General features: G+C 65.6%; 1 protein-coding gene across 1 annotated transcript; it reads right to left on the reverse strand.

Annotated features, from left to right (window-relative positions):
* Positions 1–464: 464 nt before the first annotated feature.
* On the reverse strand, positions 465–19871 carry CDH15 (cadherin 15). Its single transcript, XM_044260363.1, has 14 exons — positions 19830–19871; positions 13562–13720; positions 13192–13347; positions 12001–12145; positions 6621–6781; positions 5595–5723; positions 4962–5147; positions 3963–4216; positions 3259–3401; positions 2859–3095; positions 2377–2616; positions 2136–2272; positions 1763–1930; positions 465–839 (listed from the first exon to the last, which is right to left on the reverse strand). Exons 1-14 carry the CDS (start codon positions 19869–19871, stop codon positions 639–641), a joined length of 2358 nt encoding a protein of 785 aa, XP_044116298.1. The 3' UTR covers positions 465–638.
* Between the last annotated feature and the right edge of the window lie 3286 nt (positions 19872–23157).

Here is a 23157-nt window from a genome sequence, read left to right on the forward strand (position 1 = left end):
ACCCAGGGCGGAGCCCCCCCCCCCCCGGAGCCCCTGTTGCTTAGCATCCCCCCCCCACCGCGATGTGTGCGGAGGATAAAGGCGGCACCCGTGGAGCTTGGCGTCCTCGCTGCTGCTTCCCGCCGCCCCGGGCCACCCGCTCCGTGCAGCTCACTCCCGCCAGCCCCACGCCCTGGGGGACAGCCCCGTGCGGGGGACAGTTGTGGGGGGCGGGCTGGGGAGCTGGACTCTGTGGGTCACTGCACGGCCCCCAATGGAGAGAAGAGCACGTTTTTAATTCTGGGGAGGGAGGGCTGCTTCCTTCCACACAAAGGTGAGGTCCGTGTCGGTGGGGGGGGGGGCGATGGAGAGCCAGTCTCTGGTTCTCCCCAGGGAGGGGCCTCCTTTCCCCTCTGATCCGGCACCCCAGACTGTGGGGCCGTGGACCAGGGGCCTCCCCAGGAGAAGCAGGCTGCCCGAGGGCCTCAGGGACGGAGCGGGGTACCCCCTGCCCACCTCTGCAGCCGCAGTGCCAGGCCCCTGAGGTCAGGCTGCCCGTCCTGGGAAGGACGTCTGCCGTCCCTGTCCAGGCTGTGCCCTCAGCAGAGCAGGCACAGGTCTGATGAGAAAGTGCCTTGCCCCAGCCCTCGGTCCGGCCCTCACGGGGGTCCGTACAAGTCAGCCAGCCGGGCGAAGCGGGGGCCCCAGGCCCAGAGGCAGCTGTAGTCTTGGTCCTCGTCCCCCAGGCTGGACAGGATGGAGCTCAGCGTCCCTGCCAGAGAACCATCGCCCTCGTAGTCATAGATGAGAGCTGTGTCGTAGGGCGGGACACTGGGGTCACTGTCTGCCGCCTCCAAGCCCTGTGGAGAGGCCCCGAGTGCTCAGGAGGCCTGCGCATCCCCCCGCCCCCAGGGGACCCTCCAGGTCGGGCAGCACCACGGAGGAAACTCGCCCGAGGCTCGGATGCTGAGAAGGGAGGGTCCCCGGAGTGGGGGGGGGCGGAGGAGGTCTGGGGCACAGGCCTGAGCGCACAAAAGCGAGAGGACCACCAGGACCCCCCACGCAGGCTGAGAAGACACTTCCCACTGCACAGCTCTCCTTCCTTGGGGCCGGGATCCCAAGACCCCTGACAGCCCCCGCCCCTGTGGGACCACCTGCTTTTTCCTGTTCAAAGGTTCTGCAAACGGTTCTGTCCCCTCCATCTCTGCTCTGCTCCCCAGGCCACACCCCCTCCTGGGACCTGCCCCTGGGCTTGTCCTAAGCGCAGGCATCTGCCTGGGGGTCCCTCTGACCCGGGGTGCAGCACCTGTCCTTGTGTCCTTGGTGCCGCCAGCCAGGTTCCCGTGTTCTGCACACCTCCTGCAGCAACACCCTGATCCCGTGCCCACAGAAACTACTGGGGTGCTTGGATTCAGGGACCCGGGACGCACCAATGTCTCTCTGCCGGGGCTCAGTGGCACCTGACCCAGAGCAAGGCCCCGCCCACCCCCACTCAACCAGGCCACAGCCCAGGGCCCGGCGGGCCACTCCTCTCCCACCGGGCTTCTGCGGCCGTGGTCCCCCCGTGTCTCAGCTTTACCTGGTTCTCAGATCCTCCCACGCCCCCGACGCTCAGCCAGCGTCCCCGGTGACGGATCTGCCTCCACAGATGGCGCATGCACGGGGGGCCCACAAGGGTCCACGGGGTACACACGTGTCTGGCGGTCCCCACCGCACACGCATCAGTGGGGATGTGTGTGGCCCTGTGGCCCCGCTCCCCTCGCAGACCTGCGGGGGCACCTACGTCATTGATGAAGTCGGCGATGTCGGCAGGGCTGGTGGGCAGCAGGCGCGGGGGCTGGGGGCGCACGCGGCTCAACGGGGCGTCTCGGCGCAGCGGCGGCCGTCCCAGGGGGTCACGCAGGGCGGCCAGCTCTGCAGGGTGGCGCAGCTGGTTGATGTCGTAGGCGTCCTGGGGACGAAGGGGTGGAGCGCAGCCCGGATCTATCACAGGGTGGGCTTTCCGCCCCAGACACCTTGCCGGGGGGGAGGGGTGCTGGGGACGAAGGCCGAGGAGGACCTGCGGGCCAGCTGGGGGGACCTCCTCCTGGACCGTGTGGGTGTCCCCCCAGCCCTCCAGGGACCCTTCCCACCACCTCCCCCACCACCCCCCTAACCTGGTCCGCTTCTCCGCCTCCCTGTTCGTCGTAGTTGAGGATGTTGTCCCGGAGGTCATCCTGTGGCCCGTGCAGAAATCCCTTGTCCGCAGACGGCCGCCGGGACCGTGTGACGAGGGCCACCGGCAGGGCAAGCACTGAGGGGGCAGGAGGGAGAGCCAACGGGAGGAGGTCAGGCTGAGCCTGGGCTGGGCGCCAGGGGCGGCCCGGGGGCAGCAGACGTCAGCATGCAGGCACTCACGGAGGAGCAGGACGATGCTGGCCAGCATGATGACCAGGGCGCCCAGGCTGACACCCGCGCCCCCTGCGTGCCGGGCCGCGGCCCCTGGCAGGCAGACCCCGTCCTGGGCGCAGCGGCACACCGTCACGTTCAGGGGCTGCTCACGCTGCTGGGGTGGCTGCCCTGAGTCCCGGAGCAGCAGGCTGAGGCGGTGCAGGCCCTCCGGGACCTGGTGGCGCAGACGCAGGCGCGCGTGGCTCACTGTAGGGGGCACCCAAGGTCAGCAGGGGCCTCCGGGCCATGCCAGTCCCCACCCCAGCCCCACCCTCTCCTTCCAGGGCCCCTCGGCACCCTCTGCTGCTGGGCGGGGATCCCGAGACCCAGGGCCTCCGTCTCCCCATCTGCCCACTGGGAGGGGAAACCAGCAGGACCGCGGTCATGGTGTGCGGGTCCCTCCCAGGTCTCAGGTCTGGCCCCTCGGGATCGTGGTCGGGAGAGCTCACCATTAACCTGGATGAGGCTCCAGTTCCGGGTCAGCTCGGGGACCCGGGGACTCAGCTGAAAGTGGAAGGGGGCCCCGTGGGGGGGCAGGTCCTCATCCGTGGCCCCCAGGAGAAGGCCAGAGCCCTGCTCTGGCTTGCTGCACACGCTACCAGATGGTGGGGACAGCTCAGGGGCGTGGTCATTGACCTCCAGGATCTCGATGGACAGGGTCCCAGTGGCCGTGCAGGGTGGGGAGGCTGCAGGCGGGGGAGGCCTGGTCGGCTCCTTGCTCTGTCAGAGCCCACCGCCCACCCTCCAAGTCTGCTCCATGGAGGGCCAGCTCTGAGCCCCGGGGCAGGGGCAGGGATGCCCAGCCTGGGTCAGAGGGCCCAGGAGCCCAGGCACAGGCGCGGCCCTCACCATCGTCCCGAGCCAGGATAATGGCTCTGTACCAGCCGTCCTTGAGGAAAGGGGACGCGGGGCTGAGCACTCGCTGGGTCTGGACCCAGCCTGTAGCTCCGTCCACTTCCAGCCAGTCCTCTGGGTCGTAGTCCTTGGAGTAGCTAGAGGCCGAGAAGGGGACAGAGTGCCCTGCGCTCACACAGGACCCCAGGGGTGCGGCCGCACTTCAACACACCCACATGCAGCACACCCCCGCATGCTCACACGTACACACACACTGTAAGCACACACGAGCCCCTCCGAAGCCAATCCTCCAACGGCCCTGAGCCCGTGCTGTCGGTCCCCGTCGACAGACAAGGAAACTGAGGCCCGGGGCCATGGCCACTAGGGGGCACAGCCAGGCTCAACACCGGAGCGTCATGGAGACGCCCTGTTGGGAGTGAAATCCGGACTCTGAGACACTGACCCGGAGGGGCACCAGCTGGCCAGAACGGACAGGGCTGGCACTGGGGCAGGCGGGATCAGCATGGGCAGCCCTGCCTCACGGGACAGGTTCACAGCAGCAGGCACATAACAGGCCGTGAGGCCCCACCGACCCTCAGGAACGCGCACAGACAGACGAGCCCTCCGCCCTCAGAGCAGGGTGGGCCGTGCTCCTGGCCCTGGCTGGGCAATGGACCAGGGGGCCCTGCGCTCCCTCTGCCTCGCCCTGGGGCCCCCACCTGAGCCTCTGCAGCTGCTGAGTGTCAGGGTCTTGGGCAGAGAAGGTGGCCACGGGGGTTCCTGGGAGCGCCCCCTCGGGCAGGCTGGTCCGCAGCGGGTTCTCCTGGAACACGGGCGCCTCGTTGACGTCCTGCACTTGCACGTGGATCCTGGCCTGGCCCCGCTGGGCCCTGGGGGCCGCCGCCTGCAGGGGGGCCTCGTTCTGCACTGCCACAATGAGGTCGTACTGGTCCCGGCGCTCGTAGTCCAGAGGCTGGGGTGGGGGGCACAGAGCTGAAGTCGCTGATGACTCTGGCCCCGCCAGAGGCAGCTACGGGCAGGGCGAGGCCCCCACGGGGGTCCTGCTGCACACCCCCCCCAGTCTCTTCCCCACGGCCCCTTTCCCTCCTCCTCTTTAGCCCTGGGAAATAAAAATGATTTGGGACCAAAAGGTGTGAAGAATGACGTGACAAACAGTAAATGTTTGTCACTCCGAACGAGTCTGCTCGGTACCGTGTCATCAGCAGCCCGTGCTACGTGCTTGGGGTGCTCCCTGGGGACACCGGGAACGGCATCCGGGGATCGAGGAGAAGGGCTCCGGTGGCCGGGGGAAAGTCAGCCTTTGCCATCAGCTGGCTTTAAGTAAAGAGGTCCTGGAGGACCCGAGCGGGCCTCCTCTGTGGCTCAGAGCCATCAGGAGCAGACAGAGATCTTCCTGAGGAGAAAGGAGCTCCCGGCCCGTGGCAGCATCCGAGCGCACGCGCGTCTCTGTGTGCTGGGCTCCGGGCCGGCGGACCCAGGTACGGTCTGAGCAGGCTCGGTTCCCTAAATCCAGAAACAGCACACAGGCGGCGGGGGCGCCCCTCCTGGTCCCTGTGCCCTGGGGTCAGCGTGGCCTGAGCCTAGAGCCCTAGCGTTCCCGGCAGCCCAGCATTCCGCTCTCTCTGGAGGGTGCCCTGGACAGGGTCCCCGCGCTCAGGGCCAGCAGCAGACCCCGGCTGGGAGAGCCCCGCACTCACCTTCACCACGGACAGCACACCCTCGTTGGTCTTGGGGTCTGTGCGGACAGTGAAGTGTCCGCTGGGGTCGCCCTCCAGGATGGTGAACCTGGCCGCCCAGTTGGGGGAGCCTGGCAGGTCCCTGTCCTCCACCTCGAGCCTCCCCACGTCCACTCCGGTGACCGCCTCTGTGACCTCCATGAAGAACTGTGGGAGCCCAGCCCTCGTGACTGCCAGGGCTGTGGGGGGCGGGGAGGTACTCCGTGCGGGGCTGCTCCCCCCGATCCCCCCCAGCCAAGTCTGGGGCACACCCAGCCCTCGAGGGGTCCCCAGGAGCCCAACTCTGTGGGCGCAGCTGCACGCCAGGCACCCGGTGGTCCGCCTTCCGCTGGGGGGCAGGGCTGCCTGCTCCCTCCCGCACAGCAAGCCTGGAGGGAAGGGTCCTTCCTGCTCCCCAAGGGCCGCGTCTCCCCAGGGCCTCTCTCCCAGCTCCGCCGACCGCTCGCGCTCACAGGGAGCGTCTGGCTGGGGTTTCCGCCTCAGCCACACAGGGTTCCTTCTCCAAAACCTCCCGTCTCTCCAAGTCCCATGTCCCCGCCAGGAGCCCAAGGAGGGAAGGGCGGTCCCTAGCAGGGGCGTGGAAGGCGGCCCCACCTCGTCCCCGGTGAACCCAGGGGCATTGTCATTGATGTCCTCGAGGGTGATGATGGCCGAGGCCGTGGCAGTGAGGCCGTCTCCAGACATGTCCGCCACCTGCAGGGTCAGATTGTACACGGCGACCACCTGGGGGCATAGGACATGCAGTCAGGGGCCTGGGGGTGGGGCAAGGAGCCCTCCCAGGAGAGCCCTGTGAGCACCTGGAGCCCCAAGTGGCCCCCAGTGCCCCACCCTCCTCCCAAGCACGACAGGCCAGCTGCTTTCCGGGTCTGAGCACAGCACTGCCCACCCCACACTCTGCCCCAGCCTGGGAGGGGGGGCCAGTTACCAAGCTGGACACGATCCACAGGGCACCCTGCTGCCTGCTGGAGGCTGAAGGGCACCAGCAAGCTGGGTCCCTGCCCTGGGGAGCCAAGTCCAGAGGCAGGGAGAGAGACAGACCCCTAAGATGACCTAAGGCTGTGAGGGACCAGACAGCTGTGCGGGTGGCCATGGGGAAACCAAGGAGGGCTTCCCGGAGGTGTCAGAGCTGCACAGAAGGCCAGCAGCGAGGGGCCCCAGAGGTGCCCCCAGAGGAAGGCTATACAAGAGTGGCTACGGCCCCAGAGCGTCACTGGTCACTGTGCCGCCCCTCACAGGGCTCTACCCGAGGCTGGAAAGCCCGAAGGCTTTGTCAGCAACGAGGCAGGAGAGGCTTCTGGCAGAACACAGCCTGAGGACTAGTCAGGGCTGGCGTGGCTCAGACGGCCTTCCAGAGCCTCCCTAGAGCGGACCCTCAACCAGCCAGGGGCAGAGGTGTCCCAGCTGAGCGTGTGCTCCGAGCCCCTGGGAGTGTCTGCAGGCAAGGGGGGTCCCCTCTGCGGCAGCGGGGGGCAGCTGGGGTGGGCAGGGCTGGGGCGGGGGCCCCATTGCAAGTGAGCTGCCCGCATCAGGCTCAGACGGCCAACAAGGTGAGCAAAGACAGGTCGGGAGTCCCTGGCTGCCCCGGCCCCCGGCATCCGTGGCGGCACCCTGGGGTCTCACCTCACGGTCCAGACCCACTTGCACGGTGCGTATGTCCCCTGTGAGCTCATCGATGCTGAACACCTGGGCACCGCCCTGCTCTAGGATGGAGTAGCGCAGGGCTGCATTGTCGGTCTCCGGGTCGTCAGCATCTGTGGCCTCGGCCCTGGTCACATAGGTGCCTGGGAAGACAGGGATGCACAGCGGCAATGCACACAGGCCAGCCCGGCCCCAGGATGTGTCCTGACACTTCCCTGTGGCCCACCACGCCAGGTCCAGCCCCCAATTCGGCCTGCACAAACTTGAACACTCAGGCCTCGCAAGGAGGGCTGTGTGACCCACAGAGCTGACACCCGTGTCCCCCAGACACGGACACAGCCCAGGAAGGGGCGAGAGCCCCAGGTCAGATGGGGAGAGCTGGCTGGAAACCCTGAGGCCGGCCCCAAGGAGACAGAGGCCATGGGTACTCACGACTAACAAGGTAGAGAGACACGTCTGTACGGGCGTGAGCGGCACGCACAGCACACAATACACATGTGTGCACATCTGTGTACAAGGAAGCACCTTTCCCAGCTCTGCCAGCCAGAAGGGCCAACAAGAGCCAGTCTCGTGAGCCTCCTGCTGGCCAAACGTGGGACAATTTGGGCATCAGAGTAATGTTTGCAGCGAATCATAACCCACTGAATGAATCAGACTACGAAAGTCCAGAGAAATTAAAAACAACAACAACAACAAAATAAAACACGTAACATACAATGGCACATGCATGTACAGGGGTGAAGTGCTCCCATAGACCGGAGAGCCCACAGACAAAGGCAGGAGACACCCCGGAGGGAACCAGGGTCTCCCAGCCTGAGGACAAGAGCCACCAGCAGATGCCAACGCTGCTGGGCGAAGTTTAAGGAGTAACAGGGTACCTGCCCAGTTTCAGAGTACCTTACAAAAGATACCTATTAATTACAAAAGGAAAAAAATAAAAATCACAAAAAAAATAAAAATAAAAATAAAAAAATAAAAATCACAGTGGAGAAGCCTGGCAGACGCGTCCTTACGAGGCAGATCCGAGTCAACGTCTCCAGGAAGGGGACGTGGGTGCCTCCTGATACACGCACCAAGGAGAGGGCAGCATCGCCCCCGTGCGAATCCCGAATCCAGCCACACAAACCCACACTTTGACGAACCCATGGTCTTCAAGTAATAGCCTAAGCGCTTCTCAATGTCAGTGCCGAGACCTGGGAAACTACAAATGCTACGGAAAGAAACTGAAGACGACACAATGAAATGGAAACACATCCCACCTTCATGCATTAGGAGACTTTAAATACATCTCTGAGTTTTTATGTGTGTATAGGAACCATGTATGATACATTGTATATACGTGCACATGAGCCACATATGATATATTGTACGTATGTGCACAGGAGCCACGTATGATACATTGTACGTATGTGTACATGAGCCACGTATGATACATTGTATGTACGTGTATATGAGCCCCATATGATACCTTGTACCTGTGTATATATGAGCCACGTATGATACATTGTATGTAACACTTTTATATGTTTATAAACATTCTTTTTTTTGGGAGGGAGGAGCAGAGGGAAAGAGCCTCGAGCAGATGCCACACTCAGCGTGAAGCCTGGCACGGGGCTCCATCTCACGACCCTGCGATCATGACCTGAGCTGAAGTCGAGAGCTGGAGGCTTCCTTAGCGGACAGCCACGCTGGCGCCCCGGGAGGCTTACTATGGGGAAATGTCGGTACTGCCCGAAGTGATCTACAGATTTGGCTCGATCTCTATCAAGATCCCAAGGACAATTTCTTTGCATAAGCTGAAAAACCTCTCTAAAGTTACAGAGAATCTCAAGGAAATCCAAATAACTGAAACAATCCTGAGAAAGAACAAAACTGGAAGCCCCATACTTTGATTTCAAAATGACTCCAAAGGTACAGCGACCAAAACCGTGTAGTGTGGTCATGAAGACAGACACCTAGACCAATGGAACGGGTCAAGTAATTTTTGGCCAGGGGCCGAGACCACTCAAGGGGGAGCAGAGCAGTCTTTCCAACAAGTGCTGCGGGAAAGCATGGCTGTCCCCCTGCGGAAGAACGAAGCCGGACCCTTGCCTCGTGCCATACACACAAATTAAGTCCAAGGAGATCGAAGACATAAACGTTAAGACCTAGAATGGTACGCTCTTGGAAGAAAACAGACAGCAAACGTTTCACGACATTGGATTCAGTAAGGATTTCTGGATAGGACACCAAAGGCACAGGCCCCCAGAACTAGACACACTGGGCTCGTGAACATTGTCAAATGCTGTGCATCAAAGACAATACCGACCACATAAAAAAGGTAATCCACAGCATGCGAGAAAACATTTAGAAACCCTCTACATATATCCGTAGATATCAAGGGATATGCAGGCTACACAGAGAACCCATAAAACTAAACAACGAAAACATGGCAAAATTCAAAACCGGACAGAAGACCTGAAGAAACAGTCCTCCCAATAAAATAGACGAACGGCCAATACGGACATGGAAAGGTGCTCCGCATCGCTCATCAGGGAAACGTGTACCCAAGTGACAGACCCCCCTGGCCTGTCGGGGGGCACACCCCTGTCCGGGAGCACACCCCTGTCCGGGGGCACACACCTGTCGGGGGGCACACACCTGTCCGGGCGCACACACCTGTCCGGGGGCACACACCTGTCGGGGGGCATACACCTGTCCGGGCGCCTAGTGCTAAGAATGACGACCTGAAAAGCAACACCGGCAAGGACGCGAGTGCGCGGGGGCCCCTGGCGCTGCGGGCGGGGGGCGAGCGGCCCAGCTTCCGGGGCAAACGGCACGGCCGTCCCTCGGCTGTCACACGGTCACCCCGTGGCCCAGCAGTTCCACTTCTGAAAGCGGAGCCCGGAGACCGGCTGGTACGTTCGCGTTCGCAACAGCAGAATCCACAAGAGCTAAAACGTGAAAGCGGCCCAGGTGCGCGCCTGCGAGGGGGCGGGCGAGGGCGCCGGGTCCGTCCACATAACCCGAGGGCATCCAGCTCGAAGGAGGAGGGAGGTCCTGGCGCGTGCTGCAGGAAGGACCCGGAGGACAGTCGTGGTCTGCGGGACCAGCCGGTCGCAGAAGGACAAGGACTGCAGGATTCGGCGGGTTCGAGCGCCTCAGACAGACTTACAGAGGCCGGAGCGACCGGGAGGAGCGGGGGCTGGGGGAGGGGCGGCGGAGTTGGTGTTGGAGGGGGACCCAGTTCGGGAAGGAGGGGGGCTCTGGGGACGGCGGGGCCGCCCGTGCGAGACTCTCACACCCCTGAACTGTCCCTCAACACCGGTCAGGACGGTGACGTTTGCACGCATTTGAGCACAGCAGAATTTTCTTGGAAAAAACGGTCCGTGGCTTAAGGAGCTCTCGGCTAAGGAGCGGGGCGGGCGGGCCGTGCCATCCCCACTCGTGACGGGTCCCCGCTCGTGACGGGCGCCAGCCGAGGCGGCGCAGAACCGCACCGGTTCCGAGTCGGCCGGGGCACGAGGGAGGAGGCACCCGGCACCCGGCGCGCGCCAGCCCCTCTGAGGACAGGCGGCCCCGCCGGTGGAGCAGGACCGGCCGGCAGACTCGCGAACTGGATCCGAAGGCCCAAGGCAGACTGTGGGCGACCGCGACGGCTCACAGTCCCGGGGGCCACACGACGGGGCCTGCGCCCACGGTCGGGTCTTTTCTGCCGGCCCCGCAGTGCTCACAAGAAACGGGGGGGGGGTGCAGGAGGAAGCCTGGGGCGCGGCCCCTGTGGGTCAGGCAAGTCTCCCTGAGTCCGGGGCAAGGAGACCTGGACACCCACGGACGCTCCGGGCAAGGGTGGGAGCGGGGGGGAGGGGAGGACGCCGCTCTGAGCTGGAGGGACAGAACCCCAGTAACCCTCCAGGCGGAAGGCTCGGGTGCACAGGGACCAGCCCCTGCCCCAACAGAGCCTCGGCGGGTGCCGCGCGGTGCTGGTCACCCTGGCAGGCGGCAGCAGCCGGACGGACGTCCTCCGGGCACGGACCCCACGGGGCTCGCTGAAGCTGACAGCGTCCGCACCAGAAGCCCCAGGCTGGGGAGACCGTCTCCGCCCGCCGCCGCCTCCCCAGGCCGAGCCGTCCTGCGCTCGCAGACGTTTGCGATCTCCCGGCCTCGCTCCCGGGCTTCCACGCACGGAAGAACGAGGGAAGGGACCGTCCTCAGGGATCCCGCAGTCAGGAGCCGCCGACCGAGGGCACGGCCCGTGCGGCCGCCAACGCGCAGAGCGTGGAGCCGCTCCGGAGAAGGGGGCCGGGGATTCGGGAGACGGGGGGACCCGCCCCCTGCCGTAAAGGCATCCCCGGGCTGAAACCCTTCGAATGTGTCGGTATTAACTTCCCGACACTGAGCGTCGCGCTGTGCCGAACTGATTAGGGCGAATTCTTTGAGGGTATCCGGTCTGCACCCGGCAGCCCAGAAAAGACGGAGACAGGAAGGGAAAAAAGAAAAAAACGGTTTAAAGCAAACAACATAAACTTCACGTCTCCATTGCTGTACTTTGCACGTCTCAGAATATGCCCGAGTAGCAAGAAGCAGGGACGCCTGGTGCGTCAGTTGGCGACGCGTCCGACCCCTGCTGTCGGCTCAGGTCGCGCTCTCAGGGTCTTGGGATCCAGCCTGCGCGGGCTCCGCACCGAGTCCGCTCAGGCCTGTCCCTCCCCCGCCCTGTGCTCGCACAGTCTCCCTGAAGTAAATGAATCTTCTTAAACGTAGAGATCAAAGCTTGTTACTTTACGTCTTCAAACACGAAAACTGGGACGAAGAAAAAGAAACACGAGTGGCCGAGCAGGCACCCACCTCCCACGCGCCCACGCTCCCTGCTCAGGGGCACCGCGTGCCCTGCCCGTGCTTCGACCCAAAGCCCTGAGAGCGGGCGGGAAGGAGGAAGGCAGGAGCCGCTGTTTGCAGTGACGTCCGTCCTGCCTGGGACAGGTCAGGCAAGCGACGCCATCCCGTGAAGACTCAGGAAGGACGGAAGGCTTGTTTGGGATCACAGTGTCGGACTGGAAGCGAGGAGTGGGGGACTGGTGGGGGCAGGTTTCCAGTTCTAGAAGGACTCTAGAACTGGCCGCAGGGACCCGTGCCTGTGCCACGGCCACAGACTCGTTCCCTCCGTGTGGAGCGAGCCGCTGGGCCACGAGAGCTCAGCCATCCTGGAGGCCTCTCCAGGGAGACGTTGGGGGTTGGGGATTCGTATTGAAATGGGAAGTGACTTGAGGTGACTTGTGGAACGTCCCTACTCCGGAGGCTCTGAAGGATCACAGAAAGAGCTGCTGAAGGACCCCCGGGCCTTCGGACGGGCCCAGCGCCCCTCCGCCCAGCTCCCCCTCACCTGGGACGGCCCCCTCCAGCACCCGGGCCGTGAACGCCTCCTGCCGGAAGACGGGCCGGTTGTCGTTCTGGTCCACGACCACGATCTCCAGGTCCGTGGGCTCCTCCAGAGCGGCTCCTCCCCGGTCCAGAGCAAAGGCCCGCAGCTAGCCAAGCAGAGAGCAAGGGCTGCTGCCGTGCCCCCAGACGTGGGTGGTCCCCACCAGGCCGAGAGGAGGGGCGGCAGGTGCCAACACAGGGCACGCTGGAAAATGCCCGCCAACAGGGGAGAAACGGCACGGGGTGGGGTGTGCCCACGGCAGAGGCAACGTCCCTGTCCCTGAAGGCCAGCCCGCTTGGCCACAGCTTCCCGTCTTGCCTTGGCTGCGGGGAAGCTCCCGGTCTGTGCTCCCTGCGCGACGGAAGGCGCACTCTGCCCAGCGCTCCCACGCCCTCCCTTCCGCTAACTGGGTTAGGCTCCTCTTGGAGCTTAGTAAGTACATAAACACTTGAAATGAAACCACGTCCCACACTCTTGGAGAGAGGGAGCGGGATCATTTCCAGGTGAAATCACGGTCCTGGTAACTCCCAGGAGCCAAGAGCTTGTTCTTAAGATCTGAGCACAGGAAACCTCAAGTGGGAAGTCTCCTCCCCCAGGACAGATTCCAGCATTTTGGCGAGACGGGGCTGGGGAGGGCTGATGACTCCATGGCCTCCCTCTGCAGCCTCCTCTAGCTTGGCTCTTCTCTCCCTCCCCGCCAGCCTGTGTCTCAAACCTCACCCGCAGGGGGTCAGTCCTGTGCCACCTTCCCCTGGGAATCAAGGCATAGCTGCCGTTGGGGTTTGCCCTACCGAGGGATTCCTCACAACACCCCACTCCCACCAGACCCAGCGGGGCTGGGGGCAGCGCTGCCGTGGGGGGTGAAACCACACCAGGGTCCCGTGGTGCTTTGCTGGGAGGCTGACAGCCTCCCTGGCAGGACCAAGCACCCCTTCCCGGGGCCTCAGTTTGTGCGTGCTCATCTGTGCAATGGGAATATAAACCCCAGCACCTCTGTGTTTCAGGTCCTAGTCCCATATCCCTGTGCCTACCTCCTCATGAAGGACACATGCCCTAATGTCCCAGCCCTGGGCCCAGGAGCCCGATGGAAGGAGGGCCCTGCTTCCCGCCAGCCCCACCCCACGGCGGGCCCCACCCCACGGCGGGCCCCACCCGGAAGTGGTCTGTCTTCTCCCGATCGAGCATGGCGTTCAGGAACACCTTCCCCGTGAACTTGTCGATGGAGAACACGCCCTGGGGCTCCTCGTCCACACCAGGACCCTGGATGCTGTAGATGACGCTGCCCAGTGGCTGCTTGTCCGATTTGATCTGCCAGGGCAGAGCATGGGCTGGGGAGATGCCGCGGAGGCAGGGTCCTGCCCCCTCCCAGCCTCGGCCCCTCCCCCAGCTGGGGGTGGGGTGGGGTGGGGGGACAGTTCCGCCTACAGCCCCGCAGGGCACCTGTCTCCAGTCACACAGCTTCAGGGGCCCATGGGGGACAGCCCAGCCTCCGCTCTGCCCAGGACCCCCCTCGGCCCCTCACCTGCACCAGGGGGTATGGGAGACGCTTGTGGTTCTCGGACACACTGATGGGGGGGATGACCCAGGCTCTTCGCACGCGGCCCAGCGCGGGGGCCCGGTGCCAGGGGTGGAGGGTACTGGGCCTCCTCTGCCGAGGGACCCCCAAGGACAGGCCCAAGCTCTGCAACACAGAGGGAGACAGCGGTCAGTCACGTGGTGTGCAGGCCAGGCCTCCGAGAAGCCCACCATCAGAGCCTGAGCACGTGGCCCTGGGAGCCCCCGTGGCCCGGCACCGGTCTCCTGTCGTTCCCTGGGAGCTGCTGGGACAGGAAGGCCCCAGGCCTGAGTGTTTGCCAACCGGTGGGGAGACATGGAGGCTGCTCTGCCCCATTTGTCCCCAACAGGCCCAAGGGAGGCTCCCAGGGCTGGGGGAGCACGGGGTGCTCAGGGGCAGAGGCAGAATGGGGAGCAAAGCAGCCGCTTGGAACAAGCTGGGGAAGGGGTTCTCCCAGGGACATTTTGTGCGAGAAGACAGTGGCCAGCAGGGTGGGGCCAGCAAGAGAGGCGGATGCTGGGGGTGTCTCTCCCCTTGTCCAAGGCTCGATCGGCCAGAGGTGGGCCATGAAGGCAACAAGCAGCCCCCCCGGTCCTCCGCGAGGCTTCAGCTGGCTGCCCCAGGCTGACCACGCCATCGCGCCTGTGTGGAGAGAGGGTGTGTGGCCTCCACTCACAGCACTTCCAGGAGGCGGGCCTTTGTGCTGGCTCTTTGGGGGTCCACAGGGGCTGCCCCCAGGGGCATCTCCTGGCTGCTCCAGGGGAATGGAGACTCAGGCCCCGGCGTCCAGGACGTCAGGAGGGGCTGGAATCCCCATGCACACGGACCCGGCACTGGTGGGTACACACAGCCCAGGGGACGGAGAGGACAGCAACGCCCGGGGCGGCCCCCATGCGGCCGCCCCAGGAGCATGGAACAAGGTCACACCCACACTCTGGTTCCTGGAACCCAGGGACGGCCCCTCCCTCCCTCTCCACACGTCCAGGGAACTGGGGTGCCTGGGGCCTGTGGGACTGCCAAGGGAGGGTACGCCATACGGACGCCTCCCAGGCCCTACCTCAGGCCAGGCGCTGGGCTCGGAGTCAGGACCATGAAGGAGCAGGGGAGGAGGGGGCACCTGTGATGCCGAGACCCGCCGTCCGCTCGAGTGGCGACCACAGACAGGCCGGCTCTCCCAGCTCAGAAGGAAAACGGTGGCCCAGAAAAGTCACCTTTCCCGTGACTTCCAGGTAGAGCCGGCAGCACCCCAGAACACACCCCGAGCTTCACATCCCGGGACGGCCCTGGTTCAGCTCTGTGGTCTCTGCAGCAGGGTCCTGGACAGCGTGGGCTCGGGCACTGTGGCCGCCTGGGCAGAATCTGGCTGGACTCGATCAGAGCTGACAGGACCCGGGGAGGGGTCCGGGGGACCCGGGGGGAGGGGCTGGCTTGGCTGCAGGACAATGTCAGCAATGCACGGTCCACGGGTCACGCCCGCCCACGCAACAGCACCTCGACAGCTGCCTCCTGCCCTTCCCCAAGCCCAAGGCAGGCCTGGCCAGCTGGGGGTCTGCAGAGGGACACCCCCGCCCAGACACCAGCCCTCGGTGCTCTGGGGATGTCCCTAGAAGCTCTCGGGCCCCACTGAGGGTCTCCAGGCCCCTGGGCCCTTCTGGAGGGGCACTCTCTCCTGCTCTGGTGGACAACGTTGGCTCCCAGAGCACCTCCAAGGGGGCGGGTGTGCTCCCCGGCTGCCCTTTGCCTCCTCAGCCCCTTGAGCTCACCCCACAGCTGCCGCCTGGGGCCACACAGTCCTCAGAGGGGCATGGATGGGCTGGCCTTGTGGCTCGGGAGGGGGCACTGGTGACGAGTGAGGGGGGTGCTTCGGGGTGGGACGGGACAGGGGTGGGAAGGAGATGCCGGCTGCCTCCACTCTTGTCCCCGGCCTCCCCTGCACCCAGCTAGGCTTTGTCTCTGCCCAGGGCTGGCACACAACGAGTTTGGACACACTTTGTAGACAAAACAGCAGGAACGTTCAAGAGACCACTGATCTCTCCTTGGGGCCCCAGGCCACCTCCTCAGTTCTGGAATCCTTCTGCCTCCCCACCTGAAATCCCAAGGGTCCCTTCCCCGCAGGGGCCTGGAATCCAGGGAGCAGCGAACACGAACACGGATTAGAGAAAGGACAGAGCCAGGGCCAGGCCCCCAGGCTACCCGCAGCCTGACAGATGGCAGCGCTGGTCCCAAGCCTGCCCGGGGTGGCGGGGGCTTCTCGCCAAACCCAAGGAGCACAGACCTCTTCTAGGGCAGCATGCTGTTCCCGCCAAGTGGAGACCTGCTGGCCTGTGTCATCACGCTAGCTAGCGGGGACAGGGTCTGCTTCCCGAGCGCCCCGAGGCCAGCACAGGGCATGGCGTCCTCCCCGTCCTCCAAGCTCGCTTCCTGCCCCCTCCCCTGGCCCTCTCTCAGCTCTCAGAGCCCCTGGGAGTGGATGACGCCTGTCTCACGTCCAGTTCCCCAGAGCGGAGCTCAGAGGGCCCGAGCCGGAGAGCAAGAGAGCTAGGGGACACAGGAAGCAGCCCAGCCTCCGCTGGAGATGGGGGGCGGAGAGCCCTGGGGAGGCAGGGTCGGGGGGACAGTCCGCACACAGTCCTTGATCACAGGCTCTTGGAGAAACAGCAGGTACGGGACACACTCTGCCCCGTCCAGCCACAGAGCCTCCGGCTGCCCCCTACCCCTGTCTCCACCAGTGGCCTGGGTTGATGCTCTGGGACGTCCACCAGTGTGGTGTGGGGCAAACGCGATCGCGGCACAGCCCAGGGGTCCTGGGTCCCAGGCTGTCCAGGGCCCAAGTCCAGGAGGTCAGCAGAAGCCACAGAGCCTTGGCAGGGGCCCCTGCCCAGATCAGAGGCTGCGGTGGGTGGGGTGGCTAGGCTGGGCCACAGCCCACTTCCGGCTGTCTGGGGCACTCAGCTAGTCTCCGTCCTCCTGTCCCCTTCCCAGAGGACGTGGCTAACTGCGGGAAGACCCAGGAGCCACCTTGGAATCATGGGACATCTGGTGCCAGGACAAAGCCAGCTCACACAGACCCCAAGCACACAGACGGAGGAGGAAGGCTGCCACGGAAACACCACGGAGTGGACACGGACCCCCCTGCGCTGTCCACCCTTGCTGCTGCCCGGGTCGGGCCAGGACCAACCGGTGTCATGGACCCACTTCCCCACTCCCCCCAGATGATGCCCGACAACACCCCGTGCCTTCCCCTTAACCAAGGCCCTGACAGCAGTCTGCAGGCTCTAAAGACACCCAGACCATCGTCCCCTTACTGGGCTGGCCCCCAGCCCCGACGCCGGCCCAGGGGCTCCTGAGCCCTGAGCTTCCCACTGCCCACTGCGGGAGTCCGTGCGGCCTGGGTTCAGCCGACGGCTCTCTGCTTCTCCCCGCCAAGCCCCTGGCGGGCTCAGCACACGGAATGGAAGGCACGGCCCGGTCTCCCGGGGGCCCGTGAAGCAAGCTGACGCTCTGCCGCCCTGGGCGGCCACCCTGGGTGGAGAAGCTGCTGACCTGGGCTGGAGGCCTGGGGGTCGGGGCGGGAGAGCCTGCTTTCTCTCCCAGCACTGCTGGCCTCTAGGGGCCCCAGCGTTCCCTGAAACCACTGCTGAGACTCAGAAGGCAGGCACCAGGCCTGAGCTCGGGGCGGGGGGTGGGGGGTGGGGGGGCACTGCCTCTGTGGCCCGGCTTCCCAGAGCCCCGTCCACTGCGGTGACGTGACTGAACCCGGGAAAGGGAACGTCTCCTCTTGTCCGGTGCAGCTGGGCAAAGCTTACAAAATGCGGCCGCGCAAAGGGGCTCGAGGAAGGGGTTCTGGGGTTAACCCGGCACCTGGGTGTGCACAGGCCCCTCCCACGCCAGGTTTCCAGTTCTGGGAACCGGGCTGGACGAAGGCAGCCTGCTGGAGTGTGGGTAGGGTCTGCACTTCCCACCAGCTTCCCAGGCCCGAGCCCCTTCCCCCCAGGCTGGAATCCGGACCACCCCGTTCCTGGACGGCCCGGCAGGCATCAGGCATGCCAGGAATGGGCCCAGCTGCTGCCCTGGCCACAGACACCCCTGCATGTCGCCCCTGCGTTCCCCTGCAGCTGCTGCTTCAAAGGAGGGGTGAGGGGCACAGCAGCGGGCAGCTGGAGAGGGCCAGCTGTTGGCCTGGCCTGCCCCCTTACTGCGGCCCACGCCACTGGGGCCCCGGGCTGCCCTGCCTGCCGGGGAGAGGACAGTGGTCCCAGAGCCGGCTTCCCTCTGCTGCCCCCGTGACGGTCACACTACCAGGGGGATGATGACCCGTCCCCATGCTGGAGGATGTGGCCCCGTCGGCAGCTCGGGGCTCTGTCCCATGTTGCCCTGGAGGGTCACACTTTGCCAAGTCCCAGGAGCATAACTACGCCCTCTTCCTTCCAGAAGCCACATGTCTCACCGGACCCCCAGCAGGTCATGGCTTTGCCCCGGATCATCTGGGCTTCCCTATCTCTCCATCATGCTCAGGTGGGGTGGGGGCCCAGGGCTAGGCACCGTGATGAGGACAGCGTCAGCCTGTGGAGGCAGCCGACGGGGACCGACACTAAGCCCGCTGGCTGAGATTTTAGGGGACCCAGGCAGGGGAGGGCCTTGTCCAAAATCACCTGTAAGCAACAGACCAATGCAGAGTCCTGTCCCCAGGTCCCCACCCAGGGCTCCCCCGAGACAGCTCTGCCACGCCTGGACTGGGCCGCCGTGGGGGCTCACGGAGGCAGAGGAAGGGGCACCAGGAAGAGCCATCCCCTGCCATGTGGCTGGGCTGGACAAACCAGAGCTGTGCCGGGTGGGGGCAGGTGGGAAGGGTCCGGACAGTTGCTGGTGCTGACCTGAGCCACGCTGAATGCAAAACTCGAGTGGCCCAGCCGCAGTGGCTGACCCCCCAAATCCCTAAGGCCTCCAGCTGTGGGGGGGGGGCGGTCATTCTGCAATGGCTCCGGGGAGGGGGGGAATCTGTGAGGGGACTGCGCCCCTCCCAGCAGCAGAGTTCTCCTGGGGCCTGGTGAAGGGTTCACACCCCAAAGCCCAAGCAGGACTCCAGCACGTCCCATGTACTGGGCCCAAAGGCAACGGGGATGGACTGCTGTGCCCCTGGGGGGTCCTGAGAGGTGTGCAGCCTTCTGGAATGGGCCTCAGTGTGTGGGGGGGCGTAGGGTCCTGCAGGGGGGCGCCCAGAAGACCCCCAGCGCAGCGTGGCCACCAGCAGAGGGCCGGAGGAGCACAGGGGGTGCCAGGCCAGCCGGCCGCCGGCAGCCCAGGCCCAGAGGGGCTGCTGTGGAGAGGGCCGGGGAGGCTGAACGGCCGGGGCGGCGGGGACCGGAGCCGGGGGGCAGGGTGCCCGGAGGGACCAGTTGCTGGGGGGTCAGCCGACGGGCACCTGAGCAGCTTCCAGCCAGAGCTCTGTGGGGGCGGGAGGACCCCAAGGCCTCCAGAATGGGAGCTCCTCCCCAGCGTCCGGCACTGCGGGTACCTGTGGGCGCGTGTGGCCTAAGCCCTCGAGCTCACCACCTGCCACGTGGACACTAAGGTCCGGCCTGACGCACAGCGGCCCCACCCCAGGCCGGCCCTGGTCGCCGGCTGGGACCCTGACTCAGCCCCGTCCCCCTAGGCAGGCCACAGGCTCTGCTCCCAGGCCCAGCCCAGTGCCTGGGGGTGCCCATGGGGGGGAGGGCAGCGGCCTGTTCCTTCCACCCACCCCGCTCCCACAGCAGAGGGACGGGGGACTGGGGGGGCAGCAGAGTGGGGGCGGCGGCCATAGGTCCCGGGGAGGGGCTGCAGAGCTCTCCCCCAAGGGCCAGCGGGTTCCAGAGCTGCCCCTGCCTGCCGGGCACAGGGTGGGGGTGTCTCGGGCTCCAGCCACGACCACGCAGGGTCATCTGCCAGCTCGGCGCGGTGTGGCCAGAGAGCTCAGGGCCCCCCCAGCAGGGCTGCTCCCGCGGCGCCCCCCGCCCGCGGCGCTCACCACAGCCCCTCCGGGGAAGGGCCGGGCGGGTGGTCTCCCGCGGCCCCCCAGCTTGGCGGGCCGGCCAGTCGGGGCGGAGGCGGTGACCCTGCGGCCGGGGCCCCTCGGGGCACAGAGCCACTCGCCGGGCACCCACCCGGGACTCCTCAGCTCCGGGGTCCCCCCAGGCGGCCAGGGCTCGTCCGACAGGGCAGGGGGCGAGGGACCCCGCGCGGCCGGACGCCTTACCTGGGCCAGCAGCCCGACGGCGAGGAGCAGCGCGACGTCCATGGGCCGGCGGAGCAGGGGCCGAGTGTCCGGCGTCCGGAGCGGCCTCCTGCTCCCGCACAAGCCGGGCTGAGTGACAGCACAAGTGCGCGGGCGGGGCGGGGGGGGGCGCCCAGTGAGTGACAGCACGTGTGCGGGGGCGGGGCCTGGACGAGAGTCAGCACGTGGGGGCGGCGGGGGCGGGGCCTGGACGGGAGTCAGCACGTGGGGGCGGTGGGGGCGGGGGCGTGTGGTTGAGCGACAGCTGTGCCTCAGGCGGCCAGGGGCGGGGCCTAGGCTGAGTGACAGCACGTGTGCGCGGGGCGGGGCGGGTTAGGGGCGGGGCCTGGACGGAGAGTCCGCAAACGCATATGGCGGGGGCGGGTCAGGGGCGGGGTCTAGGCTGAGTGACGGCACATGTGCCCGGGGGCGGGGCCCGGGCTGAGAACACGAGGGCACGAGCGGACGGTGGGGGGGCAGGGGCGGGGCCTCAGCTGAGTGACAGCACTGCGCACGGCGGGGCGTGGCGAGGCTGGCCAGAAGCAGCCCGGGGGGCGGGCCTGTAGAGGTCAGGCGTCTGTGGTGGGGGGCAGAGCTCCCCCCGGGTCCAGCGGTGACACAGGGAAGCCTGCCAGGGTGGGGCCTGGGCTAGGAGCCAGAGTGGACTGAGTCATTCATCCCTTCCTTTTTCCTGTTGTTGCCCCCCGAATTCAGCAGGCCCACTCCTGCCTCCGGCCCTTTGCACTGGCTGTTCCCTCTGCCTGCGGTGCTCCTTCCCAGGCTATCCCCCCCTACCAAGGCACGTTGTTGGCCGCCTTGAGGGCTCTGTCTAGTGGCCACTGCCACTAGACACTGCCACGCACCTGGCACCCCGCATCTTAGGGCACATTCTGTCCCTGTTGACCCTCAGGGCTAGCACAGAGCAAGGTCCCGCATAAACCTAGCTTGGGGTTAGCCCTCCCCACCCAGCCAGAGCCCTTCCTTTCCTTCCTCCTCTGGCTTGCTGGGTGGCTTCCCATCGGGTGGGCAGTGATCTGTGTGCGTGTGCCCCCACAGACCCAGCACGCAGGAATGGACAGTGGTGAGTGAAGGACGGAAGACCCCGTGGGCCAACGTGTTTTCTGGTTTTCTTTGGAGCATGAGGGGTGGGGATTGTCACGGAGCAGGTCCCTCTGCTCTCCTGTCCAGATTGTGGGCTGGTGGAGCAGGTGCTGAGCCATCTGTGCCCGTGGCCTGTCTGGAAGGAGGCCAGACTGCCTGCAGGAGGCTCTGGCAGGGACTCTGTCCCTGACACTCAGTCCCCCAAGGTGGGGAGTAGGCGGGGAGTCCCTTCCATCTCCAGACTCTGAGGCCTCACCATCCTGCCTCTGAGGTTAGGGACCCCAAACATGGGTGGGGCAGCCCTCGGAATGCTTTGGGTTTCTGCCTCCTGGGGCTAGTGTAGGGGGAGGTAGAAGGGCAGGTGACTGAGTCCCCCTGGTTAACCTCAGGCAGTCTGACCAGGGGTGAGGGACATGGCTGGGAGAGATCTCTTTCTCTCTGTTTGCCGAGCCTTCCTCCACAGTGCTCTTGGCCACTTGTCTCTCACTCAACAGTCTCGGGGGGTCGGGGGGGTTCCCAAGGGGGAGGGTAAGCCAGGTCCAGTCATGCGTGAGCACCAGGGTCAAGGAAGGGCTATTGGGAAGCGGTGTGGCCCCCACACTGGTGAGCAATCCTTCCAGCACCCCTGCCCCGGGGCAGGGAGGGGATGCCCTCCTTCTGGGTTCCAGTCCTGGCTGGAGGCCCTGCTGTCTTGCTCTCTGCACCAGCCTCAGTTTCCCCTTGTGTCCAAGGGAGGGGATTGGGTTCCACGGGCATGGGCTGTCCAGGGCTGGTTCACTCTCCTTCCTAAAGGGGTTCTGGCCCCTCCAGAAGAGCCCTCTCATTTTCCCATGGACTTGGGGCATCCTAGCCTCTGGACCCTCCACCTTCTGCACCCCATGTCTGTAGCTCTGACCCCCCCAGTGGCTCGCCTTTCCATAGCTCTGCAGCCTCTTTTGGGCAGGGCCTGCGGCGTTTGGTTGCCATGAGCTGCCCTTTGGGGGGCCATGTCCCCTCCACGACCCACGACCAGAACCCCGGCAAAGGCCAGGGCCGCTCCCATGCCCTGCCCCCAATCAGGACCCCTCTGGGGGTGTCTGCTCTGCCTCTAGCAGCCAACACCATGCCTTTGGCCTTCTGTTCTCTGACCTGGAGTGGAACACTTGGGGAGCCCCCGGCACACCTGACCTGAAGATCTCATTCCAGCCAGCAACTGTGCAGGAGCTTGTCCCAGGGGACAGACCAGGTCAGGGGCCAAGTGACTTGTCCCTACCTGCGGGTACGCACTGAGCGTCCAGCCTGGCTTCCTGCATGGGTAGCACCGCCCCGTCTACACGGCCTGCAGCCCGCCCCGAGCTCCTGTGGCACAGAGAGCCATCTTCCCAGTGAAGGTCAGTTCGGGTCTCGTGCCCAGAGAACTGCCTGGTGTGAACACAGCCCCTGGGGCTGCACTGGGGGGCACGTGCCCACCTGGGGCTCGAGCTGCCACGGGGGACGGGGACTCGGACAGAGGGTGGACACAGAAGGGAGCCTCTGGGATGCTGAGGGAAGGAGGTGCCCTGACACCAGGTGTTGGCCTGGGCAGGGGCGGCTTCCTCGGGGAGCTGCCCTGGGGGAGGCTGGGTGACAACGGTGAAGGACTCCCGGACGCCGTTCTCCCCCACACGCGGCTGTCTCTCGGGGGCCCTCACTTTGGAGGCAAGAACAAGGAGTCTGGCTCCCTTGTCTGCCACGCTGGACAAGGCCCGGCTGGCCTCAGGGACCAGGGCGTCATGGCCGCTCAGGCCGCACCTGCCCTCTGGTGGCCACAGGATGCACTGCAGGCGGCGGCCACCAGGTCTTGGAGGGACCTTGTCTTTGATCAGAAACCCAGGGACAGTGCCCCCCACACCGAGTTGTCATTCCCACACTTGTTTTGAGTGCTCGGATGCTCGAACACCGGAGTTCAGCAGGCACACTCCTGCCGATGGCCGGTCACAGGCAGCGATCGGGAGGGAGGCGGGGGCGGGCAGAGGTACGCGGTGGGCCCTTGGTCCCGGCCTCCAAGCCCCCAGCCGCCGGGGCTGCGCTTCTGTGCTGCCCCGCCGCCGCCCGCCCTGCAGCTCCCCCTTGCTGATGCAGATTCCCGCCAGCGAGCAGCCCCAGGTCCCCCGGACGCCGTTACCGGGGCCCTGTAGGTGACAATCAGCCCTAAGGCCTAGGCGGGGTGGGTCAGGGTGGCGGGGGAGGC

This window comes from Neovison vison, chromosome 7 (genome assembly GCF_020171115.1).
Source record: "Neovison vison isolate M4711 chromosome 7, ASM_NN_V1, whole genome shotgun sequence".
Lineage (NCBI taxonomy): Eukaryota > Metazoa > Chordata > Mammalia > Carnivora > Mustelidae > Neogale > Neogale vison.

Coding starts and splice junctions, on each gene's coding strand:
- CDH15 (XM_044260363.1), bottom strand. CDS start 19,871: ATGGACGTCGCGCTGCTCCTCGCCGTCGGGCTGCTGGCCCAG. Junction 4,217..4,961: donor GTGTGCTGTCCGTGGTGAAG/GTGAGTGCGGGG, acceptor CCCCCACCCCAG/CCTCTGGACTACGAGCGCCG. Junction 3,096..3,258: donor TATCCTGGCTCGGGACGATG/GTGAGGGCCGCG, acceptor CCCCGCCTGCAG/CCTCCCCACCCTGCACGGCC.